Genomic DNA, 27626 nt, shown 5'->3' on the forward strand with positions numbered 1-27626 from the left:
ATGACTGTCCACAATCCAGTTGAGATGGACTTTAACTTCATTTATATTTATTGTTTATAAACACTTCATAGGACCAGCTTGCTTGTCATGAACTGTTCCAATTTATTATCAGGGTCAGTAAGCCACATTAGCCTAGCAAACATTATAACAAGTGGCATAACAAATAAACAAGTTGTCTTAAATAGAAGTTTATATGTTTACTCCTGGGCACAGACTGACTGATACTTAACATAACAGCATAAAGACTGATGGACATAAAAGTTTCTGTAATAAGTTACAGACAATGTCTGAGTAAATGGACTTTCACATTTTGACTGTCAGTCACTGATGGACTAATATGTAACATTATAGTTTTCAGGCTGATTACAAAATGCATACTGACTAGCATTGTGCACTGCATCTCTATATAGATGTGCCTGTTATTAAAGTGACAAAATAGTAAAGTACTAACCTATTACATTTTAGATATTAAAAAGAAAAAGTAAAATGTACAAAAATAAATCAGTAAGTGAAGTTATCCTGATTAACCATTAAAAATCAAAGAAGACCAAAATGTTCGTAAAACTTGTAGTAGGGTCAGGATGGCCATGAGTGTTGTTGACCTTGTTATAGGCCACAATGTTGGTACAGGACTGAAGAGAGGGCAGCAAATACAGTGAACCTACTCCTCAGCTGTTGAGGAATCATATAGGAAGTGAGAATAACACGTTTATTTTACAGATTGCATACAGCAGCTGATGGCATTGTCTCAATTGTGTGTGATGTCTTCAGGCAGCCAAGCCCATGTCCGCACAACACTGGTGGTGTGCTGGTTGTGCATGGATGTTAGCAGTTGCAGTCACTTGCATCAGCAATCTTATGGTCAAAGCAGAGCCAGTGGCTGATGTAAAGCATAAGGAGTGGATGGGCCAAACGACAACAGCCAGTGACAGTAGGTCAGGAGCATGGTACTCTGGTGTGGTCAGTGAACCAAGGACCTGTGGGCTGCATCCTGGAGTCAAATGAAGTTAGCTGGCAGTAGCTTCCCAGCTTGAAGGCACCAGTTTAACTCCCAGCAGCATTGACATTAGATGTAGCTCATAGACCCACTGCTTTCAGAGGCACCATCTAGTAGTAGTTGAGGCTGGATGACTCTCGTCATGGCAGTGACTGGCATGGAGTACTTCTCAGGATAGGTTATGGTCAACGACGGGTACTGAGCAGCCATAGAAAGTGGTATTTACGGACACTCAACCCTTTTCTGTTACAATTTGATGTCACTTTTGATCGTGTAAACTGTGGAAACAGTGCAGTGCCAGGCCCACGTGTGGTGTAATCCAAGTCACTATTGTGGAAGTCTGGCCCTCATACCATGCCCCAACATCAGCAGCAGGGCTAAACATGTGCTAACCTGCTTACTTTTGTGTGCAAATGCAGACTTTAATCATATCACCTCAGCAAATTTACAGCTTTTGGCAGCAGAATGTGGTGGCAGCTTTCTGACTTTCCTAGCTGCAAGTTATGACTGCCAGTTTGGAAAGGAAGAGGGTTAGTGTGTCACATCCATATTTAGATGTGATAAAATAGTGAAATTCTAACCTACAACAGTTTAGATAAATCAAGCAATGGAAAGTCCAGGATGGAATGTAACAATATTATGAAAGGGAAAGTTACTACTCACCATAGAATGGAGATAGATGACACACACACACACACACACACACACACACACACACACACACACACACACACACACACACACACACACACACACACACACACATGACTGCAGCCTCTGGCAGCTGAAGCCACACTGATTGTGGCCAAAGAAAGTGGTATTTATGGACACATTCAGTGTGGCTTCAGCTGCCAGAGGCTGCAGTCATTTATTTTATTTATTTTTTTATTTATTTATTTGGTCCTGTTGATTACATATTATACAGCCAGTGTACAAGTAATACAGGACAAGTCAATTGATGCAATTACAGTAGTACATTAACATTTATACATCACATTGCACAGACATTGGTTTATTTTACAAGAACAATTACTTGCATGCAGCATTAAAGCCTGCATTATGCCAAAAACATTTTAAGTGATTGTTTAAAATAGTAGACTAAGTGACAGTGCATATTTTTATGCTGTTGACATATATAAGGAAGTAAATTTTCTTCATGGTCATGGTTTGAATGAATTCAAGTTTTAGCTGCATTCCTTAAGAAGAGGTTGAAGTGAATGCTCAAGAGAGTGGGATACATGGGAGTTCACATTTTCTCGTAATGACATAGATAAATTTACATTTTATCACCACAATTTCAGTTAAACTACAAGTAACAGCATCACACTTTATCTTTAAGGGAGTGCTTTTCTTAGGCAGTTTCCCCCACTCTTGTACATCATAACTCTAAGTATTCATTCATTTTATAGAAAGTTTGTTCGATGAGGAATAATTTTTTTTTTAAACCTGTACATTATTTATTTCATTTTTTATATTGATGGGGAGCTTATTGAAGACCTTTATACCTGACTCAGTAACTCCCCTATGTACTTTAGTGAGAGTTGCAGAGCCTTGATGAAAATTTTTCACCTGTCTTGTGTCATGGTCGTGGATGTCACAATTTTTCTGAAACAGTTCCCTGTTGTTGGCTACAAATAACATCAGTGAGTATATATACTGACCTGTGATGGTAAGTATCCTGAGAGATCCAAAGAGACCTCTGCACGATATCCCATTAGGGACCCCACTGCTCGTTTTTGTATTCTGAAGACTTTTTCAACACCTGAAGCATTTCTCCAAAAGATTATGCCATAAGAGAGAACAGAATGGAAATATGCAAAATATGACAACAACATTATTTCTCTGTCTACTAACTGATGGAGAGCTCTTAGTGCAAAGCATGATGAGCTAAGTTTCTTGACCAGCTGATCAATTTGTTCTTTCCATCTTAGGTGACTGTCTATCTGGATACCTAGGAATTTTGTATGTGTGGTTTCATTAATTTTGTGATTGTTAACATGTATTTCCGGAGCTTTATTATTTTTTATGTTAATTGTGATTGGTAGATCATTAATGTAGATCAGGAAAATTAATGGCCCAAGAATTGAGCCCTGTGTGAGTTGTGTTCATGTGTGTGCGCGTGTCCATTTTCAACAAAGGCCTTGTTGGCTGAAATCTTATACTGTGACAGTCTTTTTGTTGTGCCTATCTGCGACTCAGCATCTTTGCTATATGGTGAGTAGCAACTTTCCTTTTCATGATATTGTTACATTTTAGATAAAGATAGAAAAAGGAAAATATTAAAAAAATAAAAGAGGCAGCAAATTTATCTTGAACTATTAATAGCCCAGTCATCAAAGGCCAAAAATGGTCAAATGAAGAAAAAAAAATTCATGAAGTCCCAACTTTTTTACAGTGCTAATAGGGAGGGCCATGAAAAAATATTAAAAATTCTTCCCAGTAGCAGGTAAGTGGGGTCATGGGTGATGATTAAGGGTGCATTTTTGCATTTTCTGGGAATATCTTGAGAACTATAGCCTCTAGCAAAAACATTTCACCGTACAAAACTTAACTAAAGCAGGCCTACAGATCTCCATTAAAAACTACAGTCTGTGACAAACATCAAGGCAGCTCCTAGATGTATGATGACAGAAAGATGGAAAATTCAAAAGGTGGAGAGATTTAAATACCTGGGAGAATGGGCTGACAGAAAAGGAACCAATTGAAGCACCAATAAACAAAATGAAGTTAGCACATGAACTAACTGTGAATGTCTGCAATAAGAAGAATATTTCAGTGAGTACAAAACTGAAGCATTTCCAGACAGTGATTCACCCTGAAGCCTTACATGCAACGGAAACTCTTAACGTAGTAAGAACTGGAGTACTTAAGAGACTAGAAGTGGTGGAACAAAAGGTTCTCAGGATCATATTGAGACCTAGAAGAGCAGAACGTGGTGAATTTAGAAGATGAGTGAAGCAAGTAAGAACTACATACCAAGATAGAGAGAATCTCAGACATCATCAGAAAAGGAAGGAGTGTTTTCTTTCGAGAAATCCTTAGAATGGATCAGGGGAGATTAAGTTAGCAAATAATATCAAAGTATGCTGGATATAAGAGGTACAATGGGATCTGGAAGTGCCTTCTCATTTGTTCTGATCTTTTTTGTCATTCATCATCTGTAAATATCCTTTTCATACACACCAGAAGAAGCATTGGAGTTGCTATTTTCGCTACCTAGCGATCCTGAGGATCCTGAAATAGAATATGATGAAGCATCAGAAGATGAATTTGTTTCAGACGTTGATCCGTGTTTGGTTCCACAACCTAATATCAATAACAGTGCAAACAATTCTTGCTCCATGGATGTCGATATTTCTAGTGACAGTACTGTAAGTGCAGGAGAGCCATTGGCAGAAGAGGAATGGTCCGATGACACTGCTGTTTTCGACTTTCTTCGCGTTGGTACAAAAGGAGAACCAGTTGTCAACCACCCATTGACAAAACACAGCACTGAGAGAGACTACTTCCTTTTTTTATTTACCAATGAGATGCTGGAGTATGTGGTTCAGCAGACAAATCTGTATGCAGAGCAACAGAAACAAAAACGGCAATCTGTTCAGACTGTAAGTGAGTCAACAAATAACTGGACAAATTTATCTGTAGAGGAGTTACAGGCTTGGATGGGTGTGGTTGTGTTGCCAAGTGTAGTGCACTACTGGAGTTCAGAACCTGCCTTAGGTCAGCCTTACATATCGAAACCTATGACATGCAAACCTTTCAAAAAGATATGTGAAACTATTCACATAAATGACAACAGGCTGAATTCTCCAAGAGGGCATCCAAACCACAATAAACTTCACAAGGTCAGACCTCTTATAACCTCTCTGAACAACACAATTCATAAGTTATTAAGGTATTGGCTGTGGATGAAAGCATGTTACCTTTCAAGGGACAGTCTTCGCTCAAACAGTATATGCCTCTCAAGCCAGAAAAACGAGGATACAAGGTATGGTGTTTAGCAGATTCAAAGACTGGCTATGTCATAAAATTTGATTTTTACACAGGAAAATCAAATGACAGATGTACAGAAAATTTTCTGGGAGAGCGCATAGTCATTAGCCTCATCCAAGACCTGAAATATAGTAACAGTTTAGTAGCGTTTGACAACTTTTTCACCACAGTGAATCTAATGCAAAAGCTTTTGAGCAATAGAATCTACTCTATAGGGACTGCCACAGCAAACCGGAAAGGGCTTCCTTCAATGATGAAAGATAAATGTACCTTGGAAAGAGGAGAATTTCAGTTTCAATGCAAACATGGCATTGCAGCTATAAAATGGATGGACAACAAACCTGTCACTATTTTGACAACTTCGGACAATCCTAGAGACACCACACTTGTCTCAAGAAAGAATAAGGATAGCACAGCCAGCATGGTTATGTGTCCCACAGCTGTGGCAACATACAATATCATAATTGGAGGTGTAGATCACTTTGATCAACTTAGAGAACATTATGCAGTAGGTCGACATTCTCGTAAGTGGTGGCATCGGATTCTCTATTTCCTATTAGACATGGCAGTTGTAAATGCCTTTATATTGTACAAAACTAATAAAGGACAAGAGGGATATGGTGATCAATTGAACTTTGATATGGTGATCAATTGAACTTTCGATTATGACTCGCAAAACAATTGACAGATGGCTTTATCTCCCGCACAAAAAAGGATGTCCAGTGACCATTCTAACCAAGAAGAACACCGTACCAGATCATGTTCAACTGGCAAAAGTAGGCGATCATATGCCTGTTTTAGAAACAACCTACAGATGGTGCCGAAAGTGTTCAACAAAAGCTTGTGACAAGAGAACAAAATATGTATGCTGCTCCTGCAACGTACCCCTGTGTATCGAACCATGCTTCCGTCAGTTTCATGGTTCCAAAATAAAAAGAAAATGTAACAATCATTTGAACATTTTGTTGAAAAAGAATTATTACTTGTAAATCAATCATTTAAACAATTTGTTGAAAAAGAATTATTACTCGTAAATTTTTAATGTAAATGTTTTTGAAATAAAGTAAAATAAAAAGAAATCACTATCTTCTTAAAAAAATTTTACATGTAGTGCCAACATGTTACAGCTTATAAAATGGAAATGGGATATCTTCTTCCCACCAAAGTGTAAAGCTCACAAGTGGGAAATCGGTTTACCACTGAAAATGTAAGGTTTAAAAAAGTGCTGTGGTGATATATTTACCACCATAACTTTTAGACCTAAATCACAAAAGTAAAATTATCAAAAAATGAAATATAATAAATTGATCACAATTCTAATTTGATGCAAAAAAAAATTAGCTTCGCTGGGTCGCCACAAAAAATGCGGCCGTTAAAGGGTTAAGGGATAAATTATGTTCTAGGTATGTTACGAGTTGCAGGGGGAAGTAGTGGAGGGTAGAAAGATGAGGGAAGGCCAGTCACCAGAATGTGGTCCGGCAGTTCCCTCATTTTTGTGTGTGTAAACTGAAAAGTAAGCAGATGAGTTCCTACTCTCTTGACCCCAATACATCACAAGAAGCAACTACACACTGTTTCACAAGGTTATTTTGGTACCGACACATCTGCAGTGTATCTTTAAATCACTATTGATGCAGTGCACAGACACTCCTGAGGGAGAGTTTATTTCCACAAAATCACTAATAGTACATAGGATACTTAAGTCAGTTACTAATAAAACCAAAGCAAGAAACCAATAAGTACAGAATCTACGTAAATTTCCACACATTGTTCTCCTAGATGGGAAACTGATTTTTAGCCATCCTGTATGGCAGTTGCAGTGCTCTTCTGTGTAAGGCCACTTCCCCACCAAAAGTACTGCTAGCTCTTCAGTTTATAGACATTTCTAGACAGATATACCTCCCTGACATTTCCTGTCCAGTTCTCTTGTTTGAATATACAGAATAACTTATCTATTGTTTGTGTTTATATAGTGGAGTTATATTCAGTTTATTGTCCTTATTTGTGGTTATTACATGAATTTTAATCCAAATTAGGTTCCTTTAAATTACGGTTAAGAAGTATTTAATTCATGACAGCAATGTTGTCAGTGACTTATATGGTGTTGGTTATAAAAGGGATACAGAGATTGGTAAATGCAAGTTACTTGAGAAAAGATGGGAAAACTGAAGGTTCCAAGAACAAAAAATGCCACTTTTTTATACATCTTCCAGAAAAGAATACTCCAGAGCTGATTCAAAAGATTTCTGAGAGAAACTCTTTTAGAGGAACAGCCTTCAGCTGTTAAAGTTCAGTGTCAGATGGAATCCCAAGTCTGCATTCAGCTCAAGCAAAGTTTGATTTTAAAACAAACTGTCTCTTGTGTGCAGAAGCTGTTGACAATGAATTTCATGATAATCATAAGAAGAAAACTCAACAAGAGCTGAAGCTGCTTTTACTGAAAAATAGCAAAGATTATTTTTTATTCTAATGTTGTAATTGTGGATACAATTGCTTCTAATTTATTTGCAGCATAAAACATACACATCTGATAATAATTGCATTTTTCATTTTATGTAAAATTGTACCACCTTCACTGACAGGCTTTTATGTTTCAGGACCTGGGCTGGTCTTCCAAGTTTACCCAGAGGCAGTGGCAACTTTGCCAGGCTCTCATTTCTGGTCCATGCTGTTTTTCTTCATGCTCATCATGCTGGGGCTTGACAGTGCGGTATGTGTGAGCTAAGACAAGCATCTGGCAATATACTATCAATGTACATTGGGATGTACCCTGTGTCATGCGCTTGACAGTGGTTTGCAGTGTATATGTGTAGATGCAGAATTTAAACCCTCCAACCAAGTCTCCATCTTTCGTTGACATCATCCACAAATAATCACAAACTTTTGTCAATAAATATAATTCTTCAAAAAACCGTTATTAATCAGTGAAATTACCTAGAGCTTCAGGCTTTAGAGCTATAGTTCCCTTGTCAACATGCTGCATAAGAGAATCTTTACAAAAACATAAAGATATCTAATGTCTTACCAGTTCTTATTAAGTATGTTAACTGTGACCCAGCTAAATGCAAAAGCACTCAAATGTTATCTACTGCAAAAGTCCTCATGCTGCCTACAGTACTTTTTCCACAGTGTAAAATACTGTAGTGATCTGTATGATGCAAAATAAAGATCTGTGAGTGATATAAAAATAATAGCTGACCACCTTCTATATTTCATCAGAATGTTACATATTACAAATGCTAGTAATATGCTCATATCATAGGTCCATGAGACTCAAAATGAAATATTAATAATAATAATAAATAATAATAATAGTAATAGGTTAATTTTTGGCAGAGTCTTGTGAGATGGCTATAAAACAGATAGAAATACTAAAAGAATGTGCAGAGAAAGTCGGCCTGCAGATATCATTTGAAAAGAGACAGTGTTTACAACAACAAATTTAGAAATTTTCAAATTACAAACCAAATATGAAGAAATTAACAGAGTATCACACTTCAAATATCTAGGAGAAATTATTTCTGAAAAGTATGCACAACAAGAAAGAATACAAAAAGCTCATAAAGGTTTAGGATTAGTGCAAAACCTCTGTAATAAAAAATGATTACCTTTAAATGCCAAAATTAGATATTACAAAACACTAGTTAAACCATCAACATTATATGCCAGCAAAACCTTGGCACTAAACAGGAAAACTGATATAGAAAATATAAAGAAAAATGAAGGAAAAGTAATTAGGAAAATTTTGGGACCTAGATGGACTGAGAATGGATATAGAGTGCAGAAAATGTCCATAATTGAAGAATATTCTAACGCAGAGAGAGACATGAGGAAAAGACACCTCAAATTCTATATTTTTCTTTTCACTTTTCCATTTAAGTTTCTTACTACAACAATAATTACTTTTGAGATAGAACCAAATATTCACCACCTTCTGAAGTAATGTCTTAACATCAAAGTAGCAATGTTAATAAATCCATAAATCTCTGCTAAACTTCAGGCATAAGCCAATAATAGCCATTCTATGGTGCTGCACTGAAATAAGGAGAAACAAAACTAATACAGTGCAGTTTCTACATCTACATCCACACAGATACTCCGTAAGCCACCGTACTGTGTATGACTGAGTGTATCCTGTACCACTACTAGTCATTTCCATTCCTGTTCCACTCGCAAATAGAGCGAGGTAGAAACAACTGTCTATATGCCTCCACATGAGCCTAATTTCTTGTATCTCATCTTTTTGGTTCTTACGTGCAACATTTGTTGGTGGCAGTAGAATCATTCAGCAGTCAGTTTCAAATGCCTGTTCTCTAAATTTTCTCAGTAGTGTATGTCAAAAAGTATGTTGCCTTTGCTCCAGGGATTCCCATTTCAGTTCCTGGTGCATCTCTGTAACATTTACATGTTATTCGAACCTACCGGTAACAAATCTAGCAGCCCGCCTCTGAATTGCTTTAATGTCTTCCTTCAGTCCGACCTGGTGCAGATCCCCAACACTCAAGCAGTACTCAAGAATAGGTCACACCAGTATCCTATATGCTGTCTCCTTTAAAGGAGAACAACACTTTCCTAAAATTCTCCCCCATCATAGGTCTCACATGGTTGTTCCATTTCATAATGTTTTGCAATGCTATGCCCAGATATTTAAATAACTTGACTGTGTCAAGCAGGACACTAGTAATACTGTATCCAAACATTACATGTCTGTCCTTCCTACTCATCCTCATTAACCATTTGTAACTATACATTACGATGTTACATAGAGCACATGATAAGCTGAAAAATAAAATTACTCACATTTAAAAATAATGAAAGATTTTCACTCACATTTGCTGTAAATTTCAATAGTATCTTTCAAAAAATGTTAATAACTATTTAACTTTTCTATTCCAGATGGGTGGTATGGAATGTGTTATCACTGGTCTGATGGATGAATTTCATGGTTTCTTCCATGGAAAGAAATTTGCCAGAGAAATATTTACACTCATAGCAGCCGCAGTTTCTTTCTCCATTGCACTCATTAATGTCACTCCGGTATGTTAAACAGTTTGATATCTGTGTTTATTTTTATACAAATATTCTTTTGAATAAATTATTTTTGTTCTAAAATTTCCCTTCCTACAGTGTCAATATGTCAGTTATGTAATTATTAAATTACTGTTAAAATTAGTATGAAAATTTCTTTTTAGTTGCTTCCTTTTTCATGTTTTTCTTTCTTTACTATAACATAAAACGAAAAATAATGCAATCTTGTGTAAACAATGTTACTTGCATATCTGTCACTAGTATCTCTCTATGGACATAGGGAAGGCTATCAAATGCTCAGTTCTTTAGATATCTACCAGTTGTAAGCATTTGTCTGATAGTGAGACTGATAATTGCCATGGCTGCAACAAGGTATGTATTGTTGTTTGTGTGATTGTTTGTGTGTGTGAATGAGTGTACTTTCTAGAGAAAGAGCTAGTGCTCGAAAGTTTGTGTGAATGCTGTTTTGTGTTATATTTTCTGTACTCCACACACCTATCTCCTTCATGTATACTTTTGTCATTAGACATACACAATTGTTCCTCTGTTATATATTGATGTATTGTGCACTACATTATAACATAACCCGGCACTCCAAGCTGTTCATGGTCACATAAATCAGTGTTTCATGTTTGGACCCTATGCAGATACAAAGTAGACCAATCCTAAAGATGTATAGACATCCCCTCATCATTACTCTTTCCTTAATATCAGGAAATGCTTCATAAACACATTTCCCAGTGTCACAGCTATCCCATGCTTCTTGTTGTTCTCTCCTTAACCTGTTTGTGATTTCTAATTTGCCTTGACCATGATCACCTACAATGTCATAGACCTTCTCTCTGCCAGTAAACCACTCATATATATATTACAGTATAATCATATCATGAAAAGGAAGGTTGCTGCTCACCATTTAGCAGAGATGCAGATAGGCACACCAAAAAGACTGTCACAAACAAAGCTTTCAGTCAGTAAGGCCTTTGTTAAAAATAGACGACAGACACACGCATACACACACTCACACAGACACAACTCACATATGACTGCAGTCTCAGGCCTGAGACTGTCATCTATTTTTGACAAAGGCCTTACACACACACACACACACACACACACACACACACAAACACACACACACAACTGCACACATATAAATTTGGTGCCTCCTGAAATTGCTGCCTGAGGCATATACCCTGGTTTGCTCCCCCCCCCCCCCCCCCACCCTCACCCCCTCCCCCCACATCTGGGCCTGACATAGCTGTAGCCCCTGGAAGTTTTATTGTTCTTCACAGAGATAGTGCCGAGACAAGAAACAAAGACTCATTGTCTGAGTTAAGGACAGTGAAGATAGTGCAAACATAAATAAGGGAATGGAGAGTACAAACATATGATAACCAACTTATAACTTATGCTCTGGACTAACAATCTGTAAAATATGAACTGTAGGAACAGCTCCTTTGCTCCAGCCAGACTTTAGCTGCACAGCAATTCAGTGAGCCAGATTACTCCAGGATGAGATGAGTGTAGCAGGAGGGAAACAAGCCAGAGGGCCTACTGCCAAAATCTGAATGCTTACTGAAATCTTCAATCTCAGCACTTACACCATGCCAGCAGCTAACCACATCTAGGACACTGGGGGCAATAACCATCATTTTGACAGCACTTGATGGGCCATGTATGTGACCTCAACCACAACAAGATCTGTCTCTTCTTGTCTGTATCACAGGTACCCCAAGTACTATCTACTCCTGTGGATCCTGTCTCCTCTGCAGAAAGTATAGGATTGTCATTATCCGTCCACCTGACTGCAAGTGGCATGTCAATGTTAGATCTAGGTGTCCTTTACAGGGTGGGTGGGGACCAGGGAGGACTCATAGTGTTGTACAAATCCCCCTAACCAACAAGTCTGAGGTGCTGTTTTTCACTGAAAGTGAAACTGAGCTAGTGGGACACACTTCACCTGTTTTGAGGAAACCTGTTTTGTCTGGTGTCAGGAGGAGGCAAATGCAAAAGGGCAGGGGACTATTAATTGTCAGCAATTCAAACATACAGTGAATGATGGTACTCCTTAGGAAAATGGCAGCAAGGGACAGGAAAGGACGCCAGGTGCACTCAGTGTGTATGCCTGGGGGCTCATGCAATATGTCGAAGAGGCTATTCCAACAGCCATCAAGGAAACAGGGTGCAACACACTGCAGATTTTGATGCATGTTGGAACAAATGATGCCAGTCTGGAACAAATGATTCCTGTCATATGTGATCTGAGGTCATATTTGGATCATTCCAGCAACTGGCAGAAAAAATTGCTCATGGAGTTTCAATGAAGCTCACAATTTGCAGCACTGTCCCCAGAAGTGATCATGGCTCTTTGGTTCTGAGTCAAGTAAAAGGACTGAACCAGAGACTTTGAAGATTCAGTGACAAGCTAGGCTGTGACTTCCTGGACTTGCACCATAGGGTGCACCACAGGCAGCTGTAGGGTAGCCGACTGTGTGTGGGATGTATACAAGGTTTTTTTAGATTAGGCAATTCTCCATCCAATGATAGCTGTAGGAAACCCAGAAGTATCACTGTAAGATCAAAACAAATGCCTCCCACAGGTGAGAGTATTAAAATCCTAATGGCAAACTGCCACAGCATTTGCAACAAAGTGCAAGAGTTTGAAATGCTCATTAAAAGCAGTGAATCTCACATAATACTAGGTACAGAAGGCTGGTTGAAATCTCAAACTGATAATGGTGAGATTTTATGGGAAAATTTAAGTGTATATTAAAAGGACAGGAAAAAGGAAAATGGAGATGGTCCATTTGTCACAGGAGACAAGAAACTCAGATCTACCAAGATCGAAATTGAAGCTGCATGTGAGACTGTTTGGGCAAGACTCAGTATCAGAGGTGGGCATAAATTGATAATTGGATGGTTCTATCACTCACTAGACTCACCTCCTGATGTAACCAAAAACTTCAGAGAAATTTTCAGTTCAATTGTACATAACTTCTCAAGTCATACTGTAATCATCAGTGGAGACTTTAATTATCCAACAATTGGGAAAATTACTGTTTTGTTAGTGGTGGATGTGATAAGACATCCTGTTAAACATTACTAAGTGCCTTCTCTGTAAACTATTTGGAACAGAAAGTTAGGAACCCCACTCATTCTGGAAATATATTGGATCTAATGACAACAAATAAACCTGACATCTTTGAGGATGTCCACAGTGAAACTGGTATCAGTGACCATGATGCTGTTGTGGCAACAATGATTACCAAAGTACAAAGGACAACTAAAACAAGCAGAAAGATGTATGTGTTCAGTAAACTAGATAAGAAATCAGTAGTGTCATATGTCAGTGAGGAACTTGAAACTTTCAGCACAGATCAGGAGCATGTAGAGGAACTCTGGCTCAAGTTTAAAAGAATAGTTGACCATGCACTGGATGGATATGTACCCCATAGAACAGTCCATAATGGGAGGGAACCTTCATGGTTTACAGCCACTGTAAAGGAACTTCTAAAGAAACAGAGATTACTGCATAATAGGTGTGAAACAAAGCACAGGGCTATAGATAGAGAGATGTTGAATGAAATGCATTTGGGTGTTAAGAGAGCAATGTGTGATGCCTTCAATGACTACTGTGACAGAATATTGTCTCATACATAAAGACTGTTAGTGGCACCAAAGTTAGTTTCCAGTCCCTATCGAATGAGAAAGGAACTGAAACTGAGGGTAGCAAAGCAAAAGCTGAAATGTTTAGCTCTGTTTTCAAATGTTCATTTACAAATGAAAACCAAGGGGAATTGTGCCAATTTAATGCTTGTACCACTGAAAGGATGAATGAAACAAGCATTAGTGTCAGTGGTGTTGAGAAACAGTTGAAATTGTTAAAATTGAACACAGCTCTGACAGGGTCCTATGGAATCCCTGTCAGATTCTGTATTGAATTGGCAGCTGCATTAGCTACTCTTCTAACTATAGTCTATCATAGATCCCTTGAAAAAAGAAACTGTACCCAGTTCTTGGAAAATGGCACAGGTCACTCTTGTCTACAAAAAGCATAGTAGAAGTGATCCACAAAACTACTGCCCACTATCCTTGATATCGATTTATTGTAGAATCTTTAAACATATTCTGAGCTTAAACATAAGAAGGTATCTTGGATAGAATGACCTCCTAAATGTCAAATACCATGGACTTTGAAAATGTTGATCATGTGAAACCTAACTCACACTTTTCTCACATGACATACTGAAAGCTTTGGATCAAAGCAACCAGATAGATGCAGTGTTTCTTGATTTCCAAAAGGCCTTTGACTCTGTACCATGCCTGCACTTATTGTCAAAAGTATGATCATATGAGGTATGAAGTGAAATTTGTGATTGGACTGAGGACTGTTTGGTAGGGAGGAGACAGCATGTTATGTTGAATGTAGAGTCATTGTCAGACGTAGAATTAACTTTGGGTGTACCACACCAAAGTGTGTTGTGACTCTTGTTGTTCATGCTGTATATTAATGACCTTGCAGACAATATTAATAGTAAAATCTGCCTTTTTGCAGATGATTCAGTTATCTATTATGAAGTACTGTCTGCAAGAAGCTGCATAACTATCCAGTCAGATCTTGATAAGATTTCAATGTAGAGCAGAAATTGACAACTTGCTCTAAATGTTCAGAAATGTAAAATTTTGTGCTTCACAAAATGAAAAAATGTAGTATCCTATGACTATAACATCAATGAGTAACGGTTGGAATCAGCCGACCCATACAAATACCTGTGTGTAACACCTTTTAGGGATAGGAAATGGAATGATCACGTAGGCTGAGTTGTGATTGAAGCAGATGGTAGAGTTTGGTTTATTGGTAGTATACTGGGGAAGTGCAATCAGTCTACAAAAGAGATTGCTAACAAATCACTTGTGTGACCAGTTCTAGAATATTGCTCAAGAGGGTGGGACCTGTACCAGATAGGACTAACAGGGAATATTGAAATATACAGAGAAGGGCAGCACGAGGTTTGTTTAATCTGTGGGAGAGTGTCAAAGATATTGAAGGAACTGAAACCACAGACTCTTGAAGACAGACATAAACTATCCTGATAAGTCTATTAACAAAGTTTCAAGAACTGACTTTAAATAATTGCTGTAGGGGTACACAATAATCCCCTATGTACCACTCACATAGAGATCATGAAGATAAAAGTAGAATAATTACTGCTTGCACAGAGGCATTCAAACAATCATTCTTCCCATGCTCCATACGTGAATGGAACAGGAAGAAATCCTAATAACTGGTTGAATGGTATGTACCCTCTGCCATGCAACTTATGCTGCTTTGCAGAGAAGAGATGTAGATGTAGATGCAGATGTACAAAAACTGGCTGTCCATCCAGGCTGGGCACGTCAACAGAGCAGGACTCTGAATCAGCATCTGATGTGTGTTGCTTCTGCTGTGAGCCCACCAGCATCCATCAGTCATCTCATTGGGACCTCCTGCATGGGTCCAGACACAGCCTGGATGGGCTGGAGGTCAAGTTTACATCCTCTCAGCTCCAAATCACTATGGTCTGTCAGCATCTGCCACCGCCTCTGACTCACCAGTCCTGGGTTCAATCCTGGGCCACAGCTATCCAGTGCTGGGGCTGCACTCTGGCCCATTCTGACCACAGTTACGAGAACAGAAGTGTGCTCTTGGTACTGCACAGGGCCTAATGATGCTCAGTTAGAAAAGTTTCCACCATGTGACATTGACGAAACCACTGACACTGGCACACCAGCCGTCTCCCCTGAGTTGTCCCCCCTGAGTTGTCGACCTCTACCGCTGCCCGCTTCTGTGGTCATTGCATCAATATCCGTCTGTCCCAGAAATAAATTGTTTGTCATCACTGGCTGCCTACAACTCCTATACCAACTCATAGTCTCCGCTAGAGAACCACTCGCTCACACCCATTACCCCACTACACTGTATTTGATTGATTTAGAAGCTTGGCATTTCTAATATATAGTTTCTGCTCAATGTGATTCTCTTCTACTAGTATGAGTAGTTCACTATAACCATATCACTTCTCTTGATGTTTAACTGCCTTTCAAACATCATTTTATGTGAACTGTTACCCTTTTCATTGATATGGATTTACTTTCCCTTTCAGAATTAGTTGAGATTTATGTTAAACATCTGTGAGCCTGAATAACATCTCTTCACCTCTATCCAGGTCAAATGCAGCATTTTTCCTTGTGAATAGGCTGCACAGAAGATGAAGAAGTTCTTTCACATTCTGAGATAGGTTTCTTCTAGTAAACTGAATCAGTCATAATCCATTAATAAAATTCCTATGTTTAACAGCTATCACATTTCTTCTCAGAATTGCCAGATTCCTTGTGTCTTATTTTGCAAGCAATACGAACTGCTGGGGCTGCATTCTTCTTGCAGTCTTTCATATATTCCTTCTCCTCACGGTGTGAGCAAACCTTTTCTGTAGCCATACAGAACTTAGTTATACGTCTATCTCTACAACTGATAAATGCTTGTACTGTTAAACAGTCTTGTAGAAGAATGGATCTAAAATCAGTGTATATTTGACCTCTATAATGAGAAATTTCATCAGTTTTGAGCTGAATTCAGTGCCATGGTGCACCTTGGCTCTGTCTTTGTGGTTTGTTCCGATCTTTGTCTTAATTTTTTATTCAAATTTGTGTCTACTAAAATTGTTTCCCATGTATGTTCAGCTACCTGATACCCAATATACAAATCAGTCCCATGGCACACAGGAGTGTTGATGCACAGCAATTTTTAACAACATTAGTCAGCAAGTTAGTGCTGAAAAGACAATTGTGATCCTCTCTTCTAATGACTTGTTCCTCTGACATCTCCACGATGTCAGAAAGTGGCAGTAACAAAACTGGTGGAGCAAGTGTCTTATGGCAACAAAGAATATTTATTTAATCTGGACTTATTGTGGAATAAGCATGTTATGCAGTTTTGGAGTTTTACCACAATTCAGTTGCTTATTATATTCTAATTGGCTCATTAATCTTGTTTCATTTATTCAAATATAAAGTGACTTAAAGATGGTCACTTGACAAAACGGGTTGTCTGTGAATAAATATACATTACAGCAGTTGGTGGAGGTTCCATGATGCAATTTTTTAAATATGTTGAAGTGGTGCAGTACTGTTTGCATCAAATATTTTAGATAATCTTGTATTCAGTATGAGATTTTCACTCTGCAGCGGAGTGTGCGCTGATATGAAACTTCCTGGCAGATTAAAACTGTGTGCCGGACCGAGACACGAACTCGGGACCTTTGCCTTTCATGGGCAAGTGCTCTACCATCTGAGCTACCCAAGCACAACTCACACCTTGTCCTCACAGCTTTACTTCTGACAGTACCTCATCTCCTACCTTCCAAACTTTACTTTAATCTTGTATTGGTTGCAGAAACAAATCATGTGTGGGATAGTCCTAATAGTAACAGTAGATCTACTGGTGAATACAAAACATAAGTAAAAGCAAAATACAAGCATCTTCCTAATTAAAGATATGGTTATAATAGAGGGAAACATTCCACGTAGGAAAAATATATCTAAGAACAAAGATGATGTGACTTACCAAATGAAAGTGCTGGCAGGTCGACAGACACACAAACAAACACAAACATACACACAAAATTCAAGCTTTCGCAACAAACTGTTACCTCATCAGGAAAGAGGGGAGGAGAGGGAAAGACGAAAGGATGTGGGTTTTAAGGGAGAGGGTAAGGAGTCATTCCAATCCCGGGAGCGGAAAGACTTACCTTAGGGGGAAAAAAGGACGGGTATACACTCGCACACACACACATATCCATCCACACATATACAGACACAAGCAGGCATATTTTTTTATTTATTTATTTATTTATTCATCCGTGGAACAATAAATATTGTATGGATGTCGTCAGATTACAACACATGAGCACACATTTACATTTACAATTAAACAGGTTTCTCATATTTTGTGTAGTTTTTATAACTAGTCATACACATATTTATAATTACATAATATTTTGGTGATAATGTCATATGTTGCTAATAATCTACATCTATGTTAAATATTCTTTTACAGTATAACAACTTTTACTTACTAAAAAGGTTTTAAGCTTTTGTCTGAAAGTGAGGGGCTCATTTATTTCTTTAATTTCTTGTGGTAATTTGTTGTACAGTTTTATCCCATTGTAAAATATACTTTTTTGCGTCTTTGCCTTGTTCTTTCTATCTAGATGGAGGTGGTGACAAGCTCTTGTTTCATGGTCATGTATTAGGCTGTTTTTGTTGTACATGTTGAGATTTTTCTTAACGAACATTATGTTCTGAAAGATATACTCACAAGAAACAGTTAGAATTCCTAGCTTTCTAAATAATTCTAGACATTGGGCCCTGTTGTTGCTATTTGTTATTATCCTTATGGCTCTTTTTTGTACTTTGAACACATTTTTTATGTTACTGGCACTTGTTCCCCAAAACATGATCCCGTAGCTGAGGACTGAGTGTAGATATCCGTAATATGTTATTTTAAGACAGGTATTATTGCATACCGGTGCAAGGATTCTAAGAGCATAGCATGCTGTGGATAATTTCTTTGCCAAAATGTTGACATGGTTTGTCCATTTCAGTTGGCTGTCTACATTCATCCCTAAGAATTTGGTACTTGTTACACATTCTAATTCATTATTATTAACTTTTATTCTAGTGGCATTGTGTTTTTTGTTCAATTGGAAGTTAATATAGTTAGTTTTCTTTACATTTAGGGTTACTTTATTTTTTAATGACCAGTTGTGGACATCATTGAGAGCCTCGTTTGCTCTTTCTGACAGTTGTGTTGGATTTTCACCTGTTATTACTATGTTGCTGTCATCAGCAAAAAGTATTTTTTCGCCATGTCTGATACTTTGTGGGAAGCCGTTAATGTATATAAGAAACAATATTGGGCCTAATACACTTCCCTGTGGGACGCCTATATTCACATTTTCTGGGTCAGACAGGTGTTTTATAAGGGAATTGTTTGAAACTTGTGATATCTCAACTCGTTGAACTCTGTTTTCCAAGTATGATTTGAACCACTTCTTTGTCACACCTCTTATTCCCATTTGCCCTAATTTATGAAGTAAGATTTTGTGGTCAACTGTATCAAAGGCCTTGGACAAGTCTAAAAAGATACCACTTACATTTTCACCTTTGTCCAGTGCTTCTAAAATTACTTTAGTGAACTGTGCTATAGCATATTGTGTGCCTTTTCCGGGCCTAAAACCAAATTGGTCATTGGAAAGAAGATTATATTTATTCAGGTAATTTAGCAGTCTCTTTTTGACTAGTATTTCTATTATTTTAGAAATTATAGACAGTATAGAGATCGGCCTGTAGTTCTCTACATTTTCCACATCTCCGTTTTTAAGGATAGGTATAACTTTTGCTTGTTTTAGGTACTCCGGAAAGTATCCAGATTCGAAAGATTCATTAATTATGTCTGTTAATGGGCCCTTTATGGAGTCTATACAATCTTTAATTACGCAGACTGGGATTTCATCAAGTCCTACTGAAGTTTTATTTTTTAGTTGGTGTACTACTAGTGCCACTTCCCTTTCTGTAGTTGGCAAGAGCACCATTGAGTTTGTTGGCTGGTTCTGAGTAGGTAAATCATACGTATCTGGAAATTTCTGCTGTAATTTTTTTGCAATACTACTGAAATATGAGTTTACAAAATCAGCTAATTTTTTAGGGTTACCTACTGGTACATCTTTGTTTTTAATATGTGAATTGAGGTCCTTTTTAGCAGAGTTACATGTTTCCTGTTTGACGATGTTCCAGGCTGCTTTGCTCTTGTTTTCAGCTTCAAGTAATATTTTGTTGTTTGAAAGTTTTTTTGCGGCTAGCAACACCTTTCTGTAAATTTTCCTGTACTTTTTGTAGGATTGCAGAACTTCTGGGTTAGATTGATTATTTTTTATGGAGTTGAGATATCTAAGAGTTTCTGAGGATTTTTTGATACCTGTAGTCACCCACTGATTTCTCTTTGTAGTTTTAATTTGATAAAGAGTTTTGGGAAACATCTCTTCAAATCTGAGTTTAAAAATTGACATGAACTTGATAAACTTCTGATTTGCGTTGGTTTCTGCATAGACTTCCCTCCAATCTTCATATTCTAGCTGGGATTTAAACTGATGCAGGGCTGATTTGGAAAACATTCTTTTGTATGTACAAAGTTTAGGAGGAGTTTCTACATGAATGTTAGTTTTTAAGATCTGGCAGAGGTGGTCTGATAGGCCCAGGTTTTGGACAACAATATGACATTTTTTACTATCAATATCTGTAGCTACATGATCTATAGATGAGGAGGATTCTTTCGTTATTCTAGTTGGACAATTAACAAGGGAGGATATTCCATAACAGCTTAGAATATTCACATATATGTTGCTAGCCTTATCAGGCTTCATCATATCAATGTTTAAGTCACCACAGATAATTACATTTGCTTTTGGTCCAGAAACCTTGTCTAAGCTTTGATTCAGTTTTGAGAAGAATATATCAATGTCTCCACTAGGAGAGCGGTACACACAAAATAAGACTAATTTTTTTGCTATGCCAGGTCCTGTTATTTCAACAGCAGAAAGTTCGAAATGTTTGTCCTCACCTAGATCTAAAAGATCATATCTTACTTTAAATGACATACCTTTTTTTACATAGATACATGAACCTCCACCATTCATTGAGATTCTGCTATAGTAACATGCAAGGTCAAATGAGGCTAATGCAATGTGTTCAATTTGCTTCCCTTTGCACCAGTGTTCAGTGATACACAAAATTTGGCTATCAAATTTTTCCAATTCTACTTCTAGCTGTTGTGCTTTGTTCTTTATGGCTTGAATGTTTTGGTGAAACACTGTTAGCCATTTGTTTTCACTTATCTTGGTGGCGCCTTTCCCTTTAGACCTGATGCTAAAAAATCCTTCAGATGAGCTGGTGGCATGGTTATTCTTCTGTTGATGACAGTGGAGGTGAGTCTGTTGCCGGTTTGACTTGGAAGTTGGTGTATCTGAAGGTATCTGCCTTATGTTAGTCTTGTAACTGAGGCCGGGTACCAAAAATCCTGCAGAGTTGAAAGTTTCCTGGTTCTTGTGCTTCTTCTGTTTGCTTCTGTTACTGCTGATGATGGTGAAGCTGGTGAAAAGTCTTTCACTGTTGAAGACTGAGGAGCGGCCAATACTGATGAAAGGTCATTGGCTGTTGGCACATCAGGCGTTTTTTTTCTTGTTAATGATGCAGTTGCGTAGTATGTAGCTGCTTCTGCTGAAGCTGCTTTGGAAACTTCTGTCCTAGTTGAATCATTTATCTCAGCTGTTTTTGACGAAAGTGGAGATTCTAGTGCTGGACCTGTTGTCAGTGATTCATTTTCATTTTCTTGTTGGAAATTTTCAGTTGCTGTGTTTGGTGGTGGAAGTGGTATGGTCGTGCTATTCTTGTCCTTAACTGCCTTCACTGCATTAAGGATTTCTCGACTAATGAATGATTTTCCGAGTTTATTTCTGTGAAGCCCATGCCTTGTAAAATGACTTCTCTCTGCGGATGGTACGTCCACATATGTGGCATTTGGGAGGCTTCGGCAGATTTTCTCAAATTTCCTATTAGTAACTGTGATTTCTTTGTTGACACAGGATTCTTCTATAAGATCATGTCTTTGTGGGATACTGGCAATGAAGAAGTTAACATCTGTAATTTTCTGTAATGTACTTCTTAGGGCTCTTGTGGCGAGTTTGCCCTCGTTCCTATAAACATCATTAGCACCTCCTATTATTAGACAGTTGCTTCCAAGCTTCAAAGAATGTTCACAGTCTTTTAAAACTTCGCGCAATATGCCTGCTTGTGTCTGTATATGTGTGGATGGATATGTGTGTGTGTGCGAGTGTATACCCGTCCTTTTTTCCCCCTAAGGTAAGTCTTTCCGCTCCCGTGATTGGAATGACTCCTTACCCTCTCCCTTAAAACCCACATCCTTTCGTCTTTCCTTCTCCTTCCCTCTTTCCTGATGAGGCAACAGTTTGTTGCGAAAGCTTGGATTTTGTGTGTATGTTTGTGTTTGTTTGTGTGTCTGTCGATCTGCCAGCACTTTCATTTGGTAAGTCACATCATCTTTGTTCTTAGATATATTTTTCCTACGTGCAATGTTTCCCTCTATTATAACCATATCATTAATTTGAACCCAACAATTACGTTTGTTATTGTCGCTGTTGCATTTCGAAATCTTTCCTGTCGTCTTATTTTCTCTTTATTTTCTCTTTCTGTTTTTACCAGTAGTCTCACTTTGTATTCACCTTCCCCTTTTTACTGTAATACAATTTTATCCCGCCTATATATACTCAATAATACGTAACCCACTTCCAAACCATAACCAAAAAAATTTTTATTTTCCGCTTTCAACACTACCGCTGCTATAAAATCCACCGTTTCTAGTTCAATAACAGCTGCTTTCACGTATTAAACAACCATTTCGGCTAGTTCTAATAACTTTCACTTTATTTCCACTTCCGTTTTTCGCACATCACTGGTCATTTTTAGCCGCTCCCCACAGGTTTTAACGTCATTATTTCTTCGTCAGACAATTGTTAGCCCCATTTTCGTAATCTTTCACCACAACACCACTCCTTTTAATACATTTACACGTTTTTTCGAAATTTTCCCGAATTTCTCCGTCCTTTAACGTGTTTTAGCGGCAACACAACCACCTACCTTCATGCACATCGCTGTCTACCAACCCAAGTTCACCACAGGATCAACTTAACCAACACTTTTTCGCCTTTTTTCATACCAGATCTCCAGTTACTTTCTAGTTCACCCTTATCTCTCCCGATATATTTTTATCTTTCATTTTCATTTCAACCTCATGTTACACATTCCACCTTCTAATACCATGTCACCCTCACAACACCCCCACAACGACCCCATTAAGTTTTATTTACATTCCCTCCGCAAACATGCCTTCACCCTAGCCAGATTACGCTCGCATATTTTATTTTCTCAGGCTTGTCTGACATTTGGCATAACCCCCAAAGGCCTCACACTTAAAGTTCCCATCTCTGGCTGCAACCCTTCTTTCCATCAGTCCCTATACCAGTTCCAAACTGAACAATCCATTGCCCTCACCCACCTAATCCTTCACCTACACATCAACTCAGCCAATGAATACACCCGTCAACTCCTATCCTTAATAAAAGTCCTCAATCTTTCCTCTCCCACATCCACACCAGCTATTCAGAGCATCCTCCTACAGGCCAACCGCAAATTAGAACAGCATGCCACCCTTCACCTCAAAAAACTATCCAATCTCCTGGTTTCCCACCTCCGGAAAGGCAACTCACTCACCCTTCACAACCTTTCCAGCAAACCCCAACCACCTCTCATTGCACACAAACCCAGTCTCTCCCATCTACTCAGTCTCCCACTTCCAGCTCCACTCCCTTCAAAACCTCAAAATTCCAATCAACACAATCTGGCACCACAACACCCTAATTCAGTAGTTAACCTTTCCTCCAAACCTCTCTCCCAATCCGAAACCTCTGTCCTATCCAAAGGCCTCACCTTCAGCCCCACTCCCAGATTCAACCAAACAGCCCGGTCTTTAAATATGCCTGCTTGTGTCTGTATATGTGTGGATGGATATGTGTGTGTGTGCGAGTGTATACCCGTCCTTTTTTCCCTCTAAGGTAAGTCTTTCCGCTCCCGGGATTGGAATGACTCCTTACCCTCTCCCTTAAAACCCACATCATTCCTAATTAAAGAGATAGACAAAGTAAGGGAAAGAACATCTAGAGAAGTAGAAGTATTCGTTGAAAATCAGAGCCAACGGAATGGACAAGTATAACTAATATGCTCTTAAAAGGACAGCGGAAGGAAAGCATTGCAAACAAAGACCAAATCTGATATATTTAAATAAAGCTGCTGAGAACAGGCAGAGAACTAAAGAGACAAGAGATAAAATGACACAGGCTCCTGAATCAATGCCAATGAAAGACTACACAGTTATCCACTAACTTTGTATGCCAGAGTTCTGTTAGCTGGAAAATAAAACAAAGCTCTTTCTCTGTTTGTCCTCAGTTTAGCTCCTCTCTGGTATGAACTGCGATTTACTGTTTGCCCTTCCACATTACCATTACTTCTTCTACTCACCTTACTCTCTAATGAGTTCAGATTTATTCAGTCTCTTATTAATGTTATATTTCATGTATATATCTTAATACATAAACTTGAACATCCAAGTTAGAATGAAAGGATTAAATCTGTATTTGGGCAAACAAGGTTGGTATCCACTCATCAGCTCCCAAAACCCCCCAAAAAAATCAGTAAAAAGCAGCAACTTTCTTTGACACTCAAAAACAACCCGTCTCATGCTTTTAGAACCTGGAGATTCCCCATGAAGCAATTTTCCTGAATATTGCAGTGTTAGTGACATTTATTTTTTTCTTTTCTTCTTGTTACATGGTTTTATAAGGAAGAAGCTTTGTGAAGGAAGCAAGTTTAGTCTCTGTTAAGTGTAATTTACATTCTCTTCATGGAACAGTAAACTTATTTTTTGTTTACATAATTTTTTATTCCAGGGAGGAATATACATGTTTCACCTGTTTGATACATATTCAGCAGGCATTTCACTTCTCTGTTCAGCACTGTTTGAGGCAATTGCTGTTTCTTGGTTCTATGGTAAGTATGAACAAAGGTTTTGTAACATGGTCACAAACCTTAAAATTCAATATTTAGGAAAGATACATATAAATGTTGAGGTATAATTTTCTAATAATTGTATTCTTCAATTTTTCAGGATTGGAGCGATTCTCAAGGGATGTTGAAGCAATGCTTGGCTCAAAACCAGGCATTTACTGGAGGATATGTTGGAAATTCATAAGTCCCTCCTTTATTGTGGTATGTTTAGTCTAAGAAGATATTTTAGCTAATGATAGTATGTGTGAGAAAATATATTGTACAAATTATGCATTATGTAAGGGGGGGCAAGGGCAAATTAGATTATTAGCTGCTTAATAGACAGTCTTCAGTTTGATGATTGGTCTGATGCAGATCTCCACACTAGTCTATAATATGCAAGCCTCTTCATCTCTTGTGGTGTTCCTGTTAGTATTTATGAATGTGTAAGTTAATGCTGATAGAGAATATTCATATCCTCCAACTCTGAACTTCTGCTTCTTGTTTACACACACAGATAAAACCATGTAGCTTGGCTTAGTTTAGATTTTTTTCTGCTCCATTTGTTCTTGTGCTGGAATCTGTAAACTTTGATATGTTGCAACTTTCCACTAAATAATAGCAAGTAGTCCTTCTCACAGCATTTATATTATGTCTTCCATCACAATAAATAGCTTTGCAGGAACACTGCATAAATAGTTAGAATTGATTATTCAACATGGCATTATATTATCTGACAGCAATGAATGACACTTCTCTTCAGTTTAACAGGTAACACAACCCTTTCTTGTTTTCTGTAATGTCACTTTCATTGTCATGATGTACTCTTCACCGGATAGTGCACACCACTTCTCCAAGCCAGGGTGCCATGACACAGAATTACTGCCAAGCAAGCAGGTGCCACAATTCATAGTAAACTGCCATTGTCTTCCCACCTTAAAGGCATGCAGCTCCTGTCCCCACCTGTTTATATGAACAAACAATAACAATACTCCCAAATAGTTTGCAATTTTAAATTATTTAATGAATAAAAAATACTTTCAAAGTGATATGTTAGAACAAACTCCATAATTACTGCATCCTAAATCCATTTCACTTTTGCTTACTGTAATCAAACTTTCGTCTCCCTCTACAATTTTTATCTGTCACACTTCTCTCCATTACCAAATGGATGATTCCATGATGCTTCAGGATGTGTCTTACCCAATCCCATCTTTTAGTCAGGTTGTGTCATGAATTTCTTTCCTCCTCCATTTACCTCAGTATATCTTCATGAGTTATTTGATCTGCTTGCATCATCGCCAGTGTTCTTCTGTAGCACAACTTTTTGAAAGCTTCTACCCTCTTCCTTCCTGAACTTTTTATCATTCTGCACACATTGTGAATTTTGTTTGGTATTTTTTTACCACCGTCTTGTATTGGTGTCTTCAAGACACATTAGTACATAATAAATTTGAACTTTTTGTAATTTTCTTGTAATTCATGGTTGCTTCCAGACATGAAAACTTTATGAGAAGTATAACACAACAATAAGAAATCATAAAGAAAAGTCCAGGACAGAATATCAATAATATTATGAAAAGGATAGGTTGCTACTCAACATAAAGATGGCATTGAGTTGCAGACAGGCACAATGAAAAGACTGTAGACATTTAGTTTTCAGCCAAAGCCTTCTTCAGAAAACAGAACACACACACACACACACACACACACACACACACACACACACACACACAAACAGTTACGCCAGCAAAGACACTTCATACATACATGACCACTATGTCGGGCCACTTTGGCAATTCTGAGAATATATCATAATGAAAGAAAAGACAGATTGCTACTTACCATAAAGAAATCATGTCAAGTTGCAGACAAGCACAATTAAAGGACACTTACTTAAAGCTTTTGGCCGCAGCTTTCATCAGTAAAAGAGAGACACATATCATTCATACACACAAGCAAGCACACTTCACGCATATACAGCCACCAACTCCAGCATCTCGGGCCAGAATGCAACTATCACATGAGATGTAAGCAGCCATCTGGAGGGCGTGGAGAAGGGGAAGGGGAAGCAATAGTAGTGTATGGATGGTGAGAGAGACAAATGCTGTCTGGTGTAGTGTGCAGGGACTAGATTGCCAACAGGCGCAGCGTCAGGAGGTTGTGGGGCAGGGAGGTGGGGAAAAAAAGCAACAAAAAAGGAGAGGAGCAGGAAAAGACAGGCTGCAAATAAACAGGGTAAGACATGAGAATGGGGAGGAATGATATGACAGAGGGTTTGGAAACTGTTGGGTGGAGGGTTTGGGGACAGCATGTTACTGTAGGTTGAGGCCGGGATAAGTACAGGAGAGGAGAATGTGTTGTAAGGATAATTCCCATCTGCACAGTTCAGAGAAGCTGGTGTTAGAGGGAAGGATCCAGATGGCTCAGGTAGTAAAGCAGCCATTGAAATCAAGTGTGTTATGTTCAGTTGCATGTTATGCTGCAGGGTGGCCTACTTTGCTCTTGGCCACAGTTTGGCGAAGGCTGTTCGTGCTGGTGGACAGCTGCTTGGTACTCTTACCAATATAAAAAGATGTGCAATGATTGCAGCAGAGCTGGTAAATGACATGGCTGCTTTCACAAGTGGCCTGGCCCCTGATGGGGTGGAATAAACCTGTGACAGGACTGGAGTAGGATGTGCTGGGTGGGTGGATTGGGCAGATTTTGCATCTAGGTCTTCCACAGGGATATGAGCTGTGTGGCAAGGGGTTGGGATCTGGAGTGGCATAGAGATGGACTATAATGTTGTGGAGGTTGGGTGGGCGATGGAACATCACTTTAAGAAGGGTTGGAAGTATCTCGGGTAGGATATCCCACATTTCAGGATATGATGATAGGTAATCAAATCCCTGGT

The 27626-nt window shown here is 38.4% G+C and overlaps 1 protein-coding gene across 1 annotated transcript in view; it reads left to right on the forward strand.

Moving 5' to 3' along the window:
* The window catches only part of LOC124802742 (sodium-dependent noradrenaline transporter-like), a 423112-nt gene that overhangs the window by 368503 nt on the left and 26983 nt on the right, over nucleotides 1-27626 (forward strand). Inside the window, exons 8-11 of the mRNA XM_047263726.1 lie at nucleotides 7588-7700; nucleotides 9887-10027; nucleotides 24634-24733; nucleotides 24852-24952. Of these exons, the coding sequence (XP_047119682.1) occupies nucleotides 7588-7700; nucleotides 9887-10027; nucleotides 24634-24733; nucleotides 24852-24952 (455 nt within the window). The remainder of the gene's footprint in view (nucleotides 1-7587; nucleotides 7701-9886; nucleotides 10028-24633; nucleotides 24734-24851; nucleotides 24953-27626) is intronic.

The sequence above is a fragment of the Schistocerca piceifrons genome, chromosome 6, assembly GCF_021461385.2.
Source record: "Schistocerca piceifrons isolate TAMUIC-IGC-003096 chromosome 6, iqSchPice1.1, whole genome shotgun sequence".
Classification (NCBI taxonomy): Eukaryota; Metazoa; Arthropoda; class Insecta; order Orthoptera; family Acrididae; genus Schistocerca; species Schistocerca piceifrons.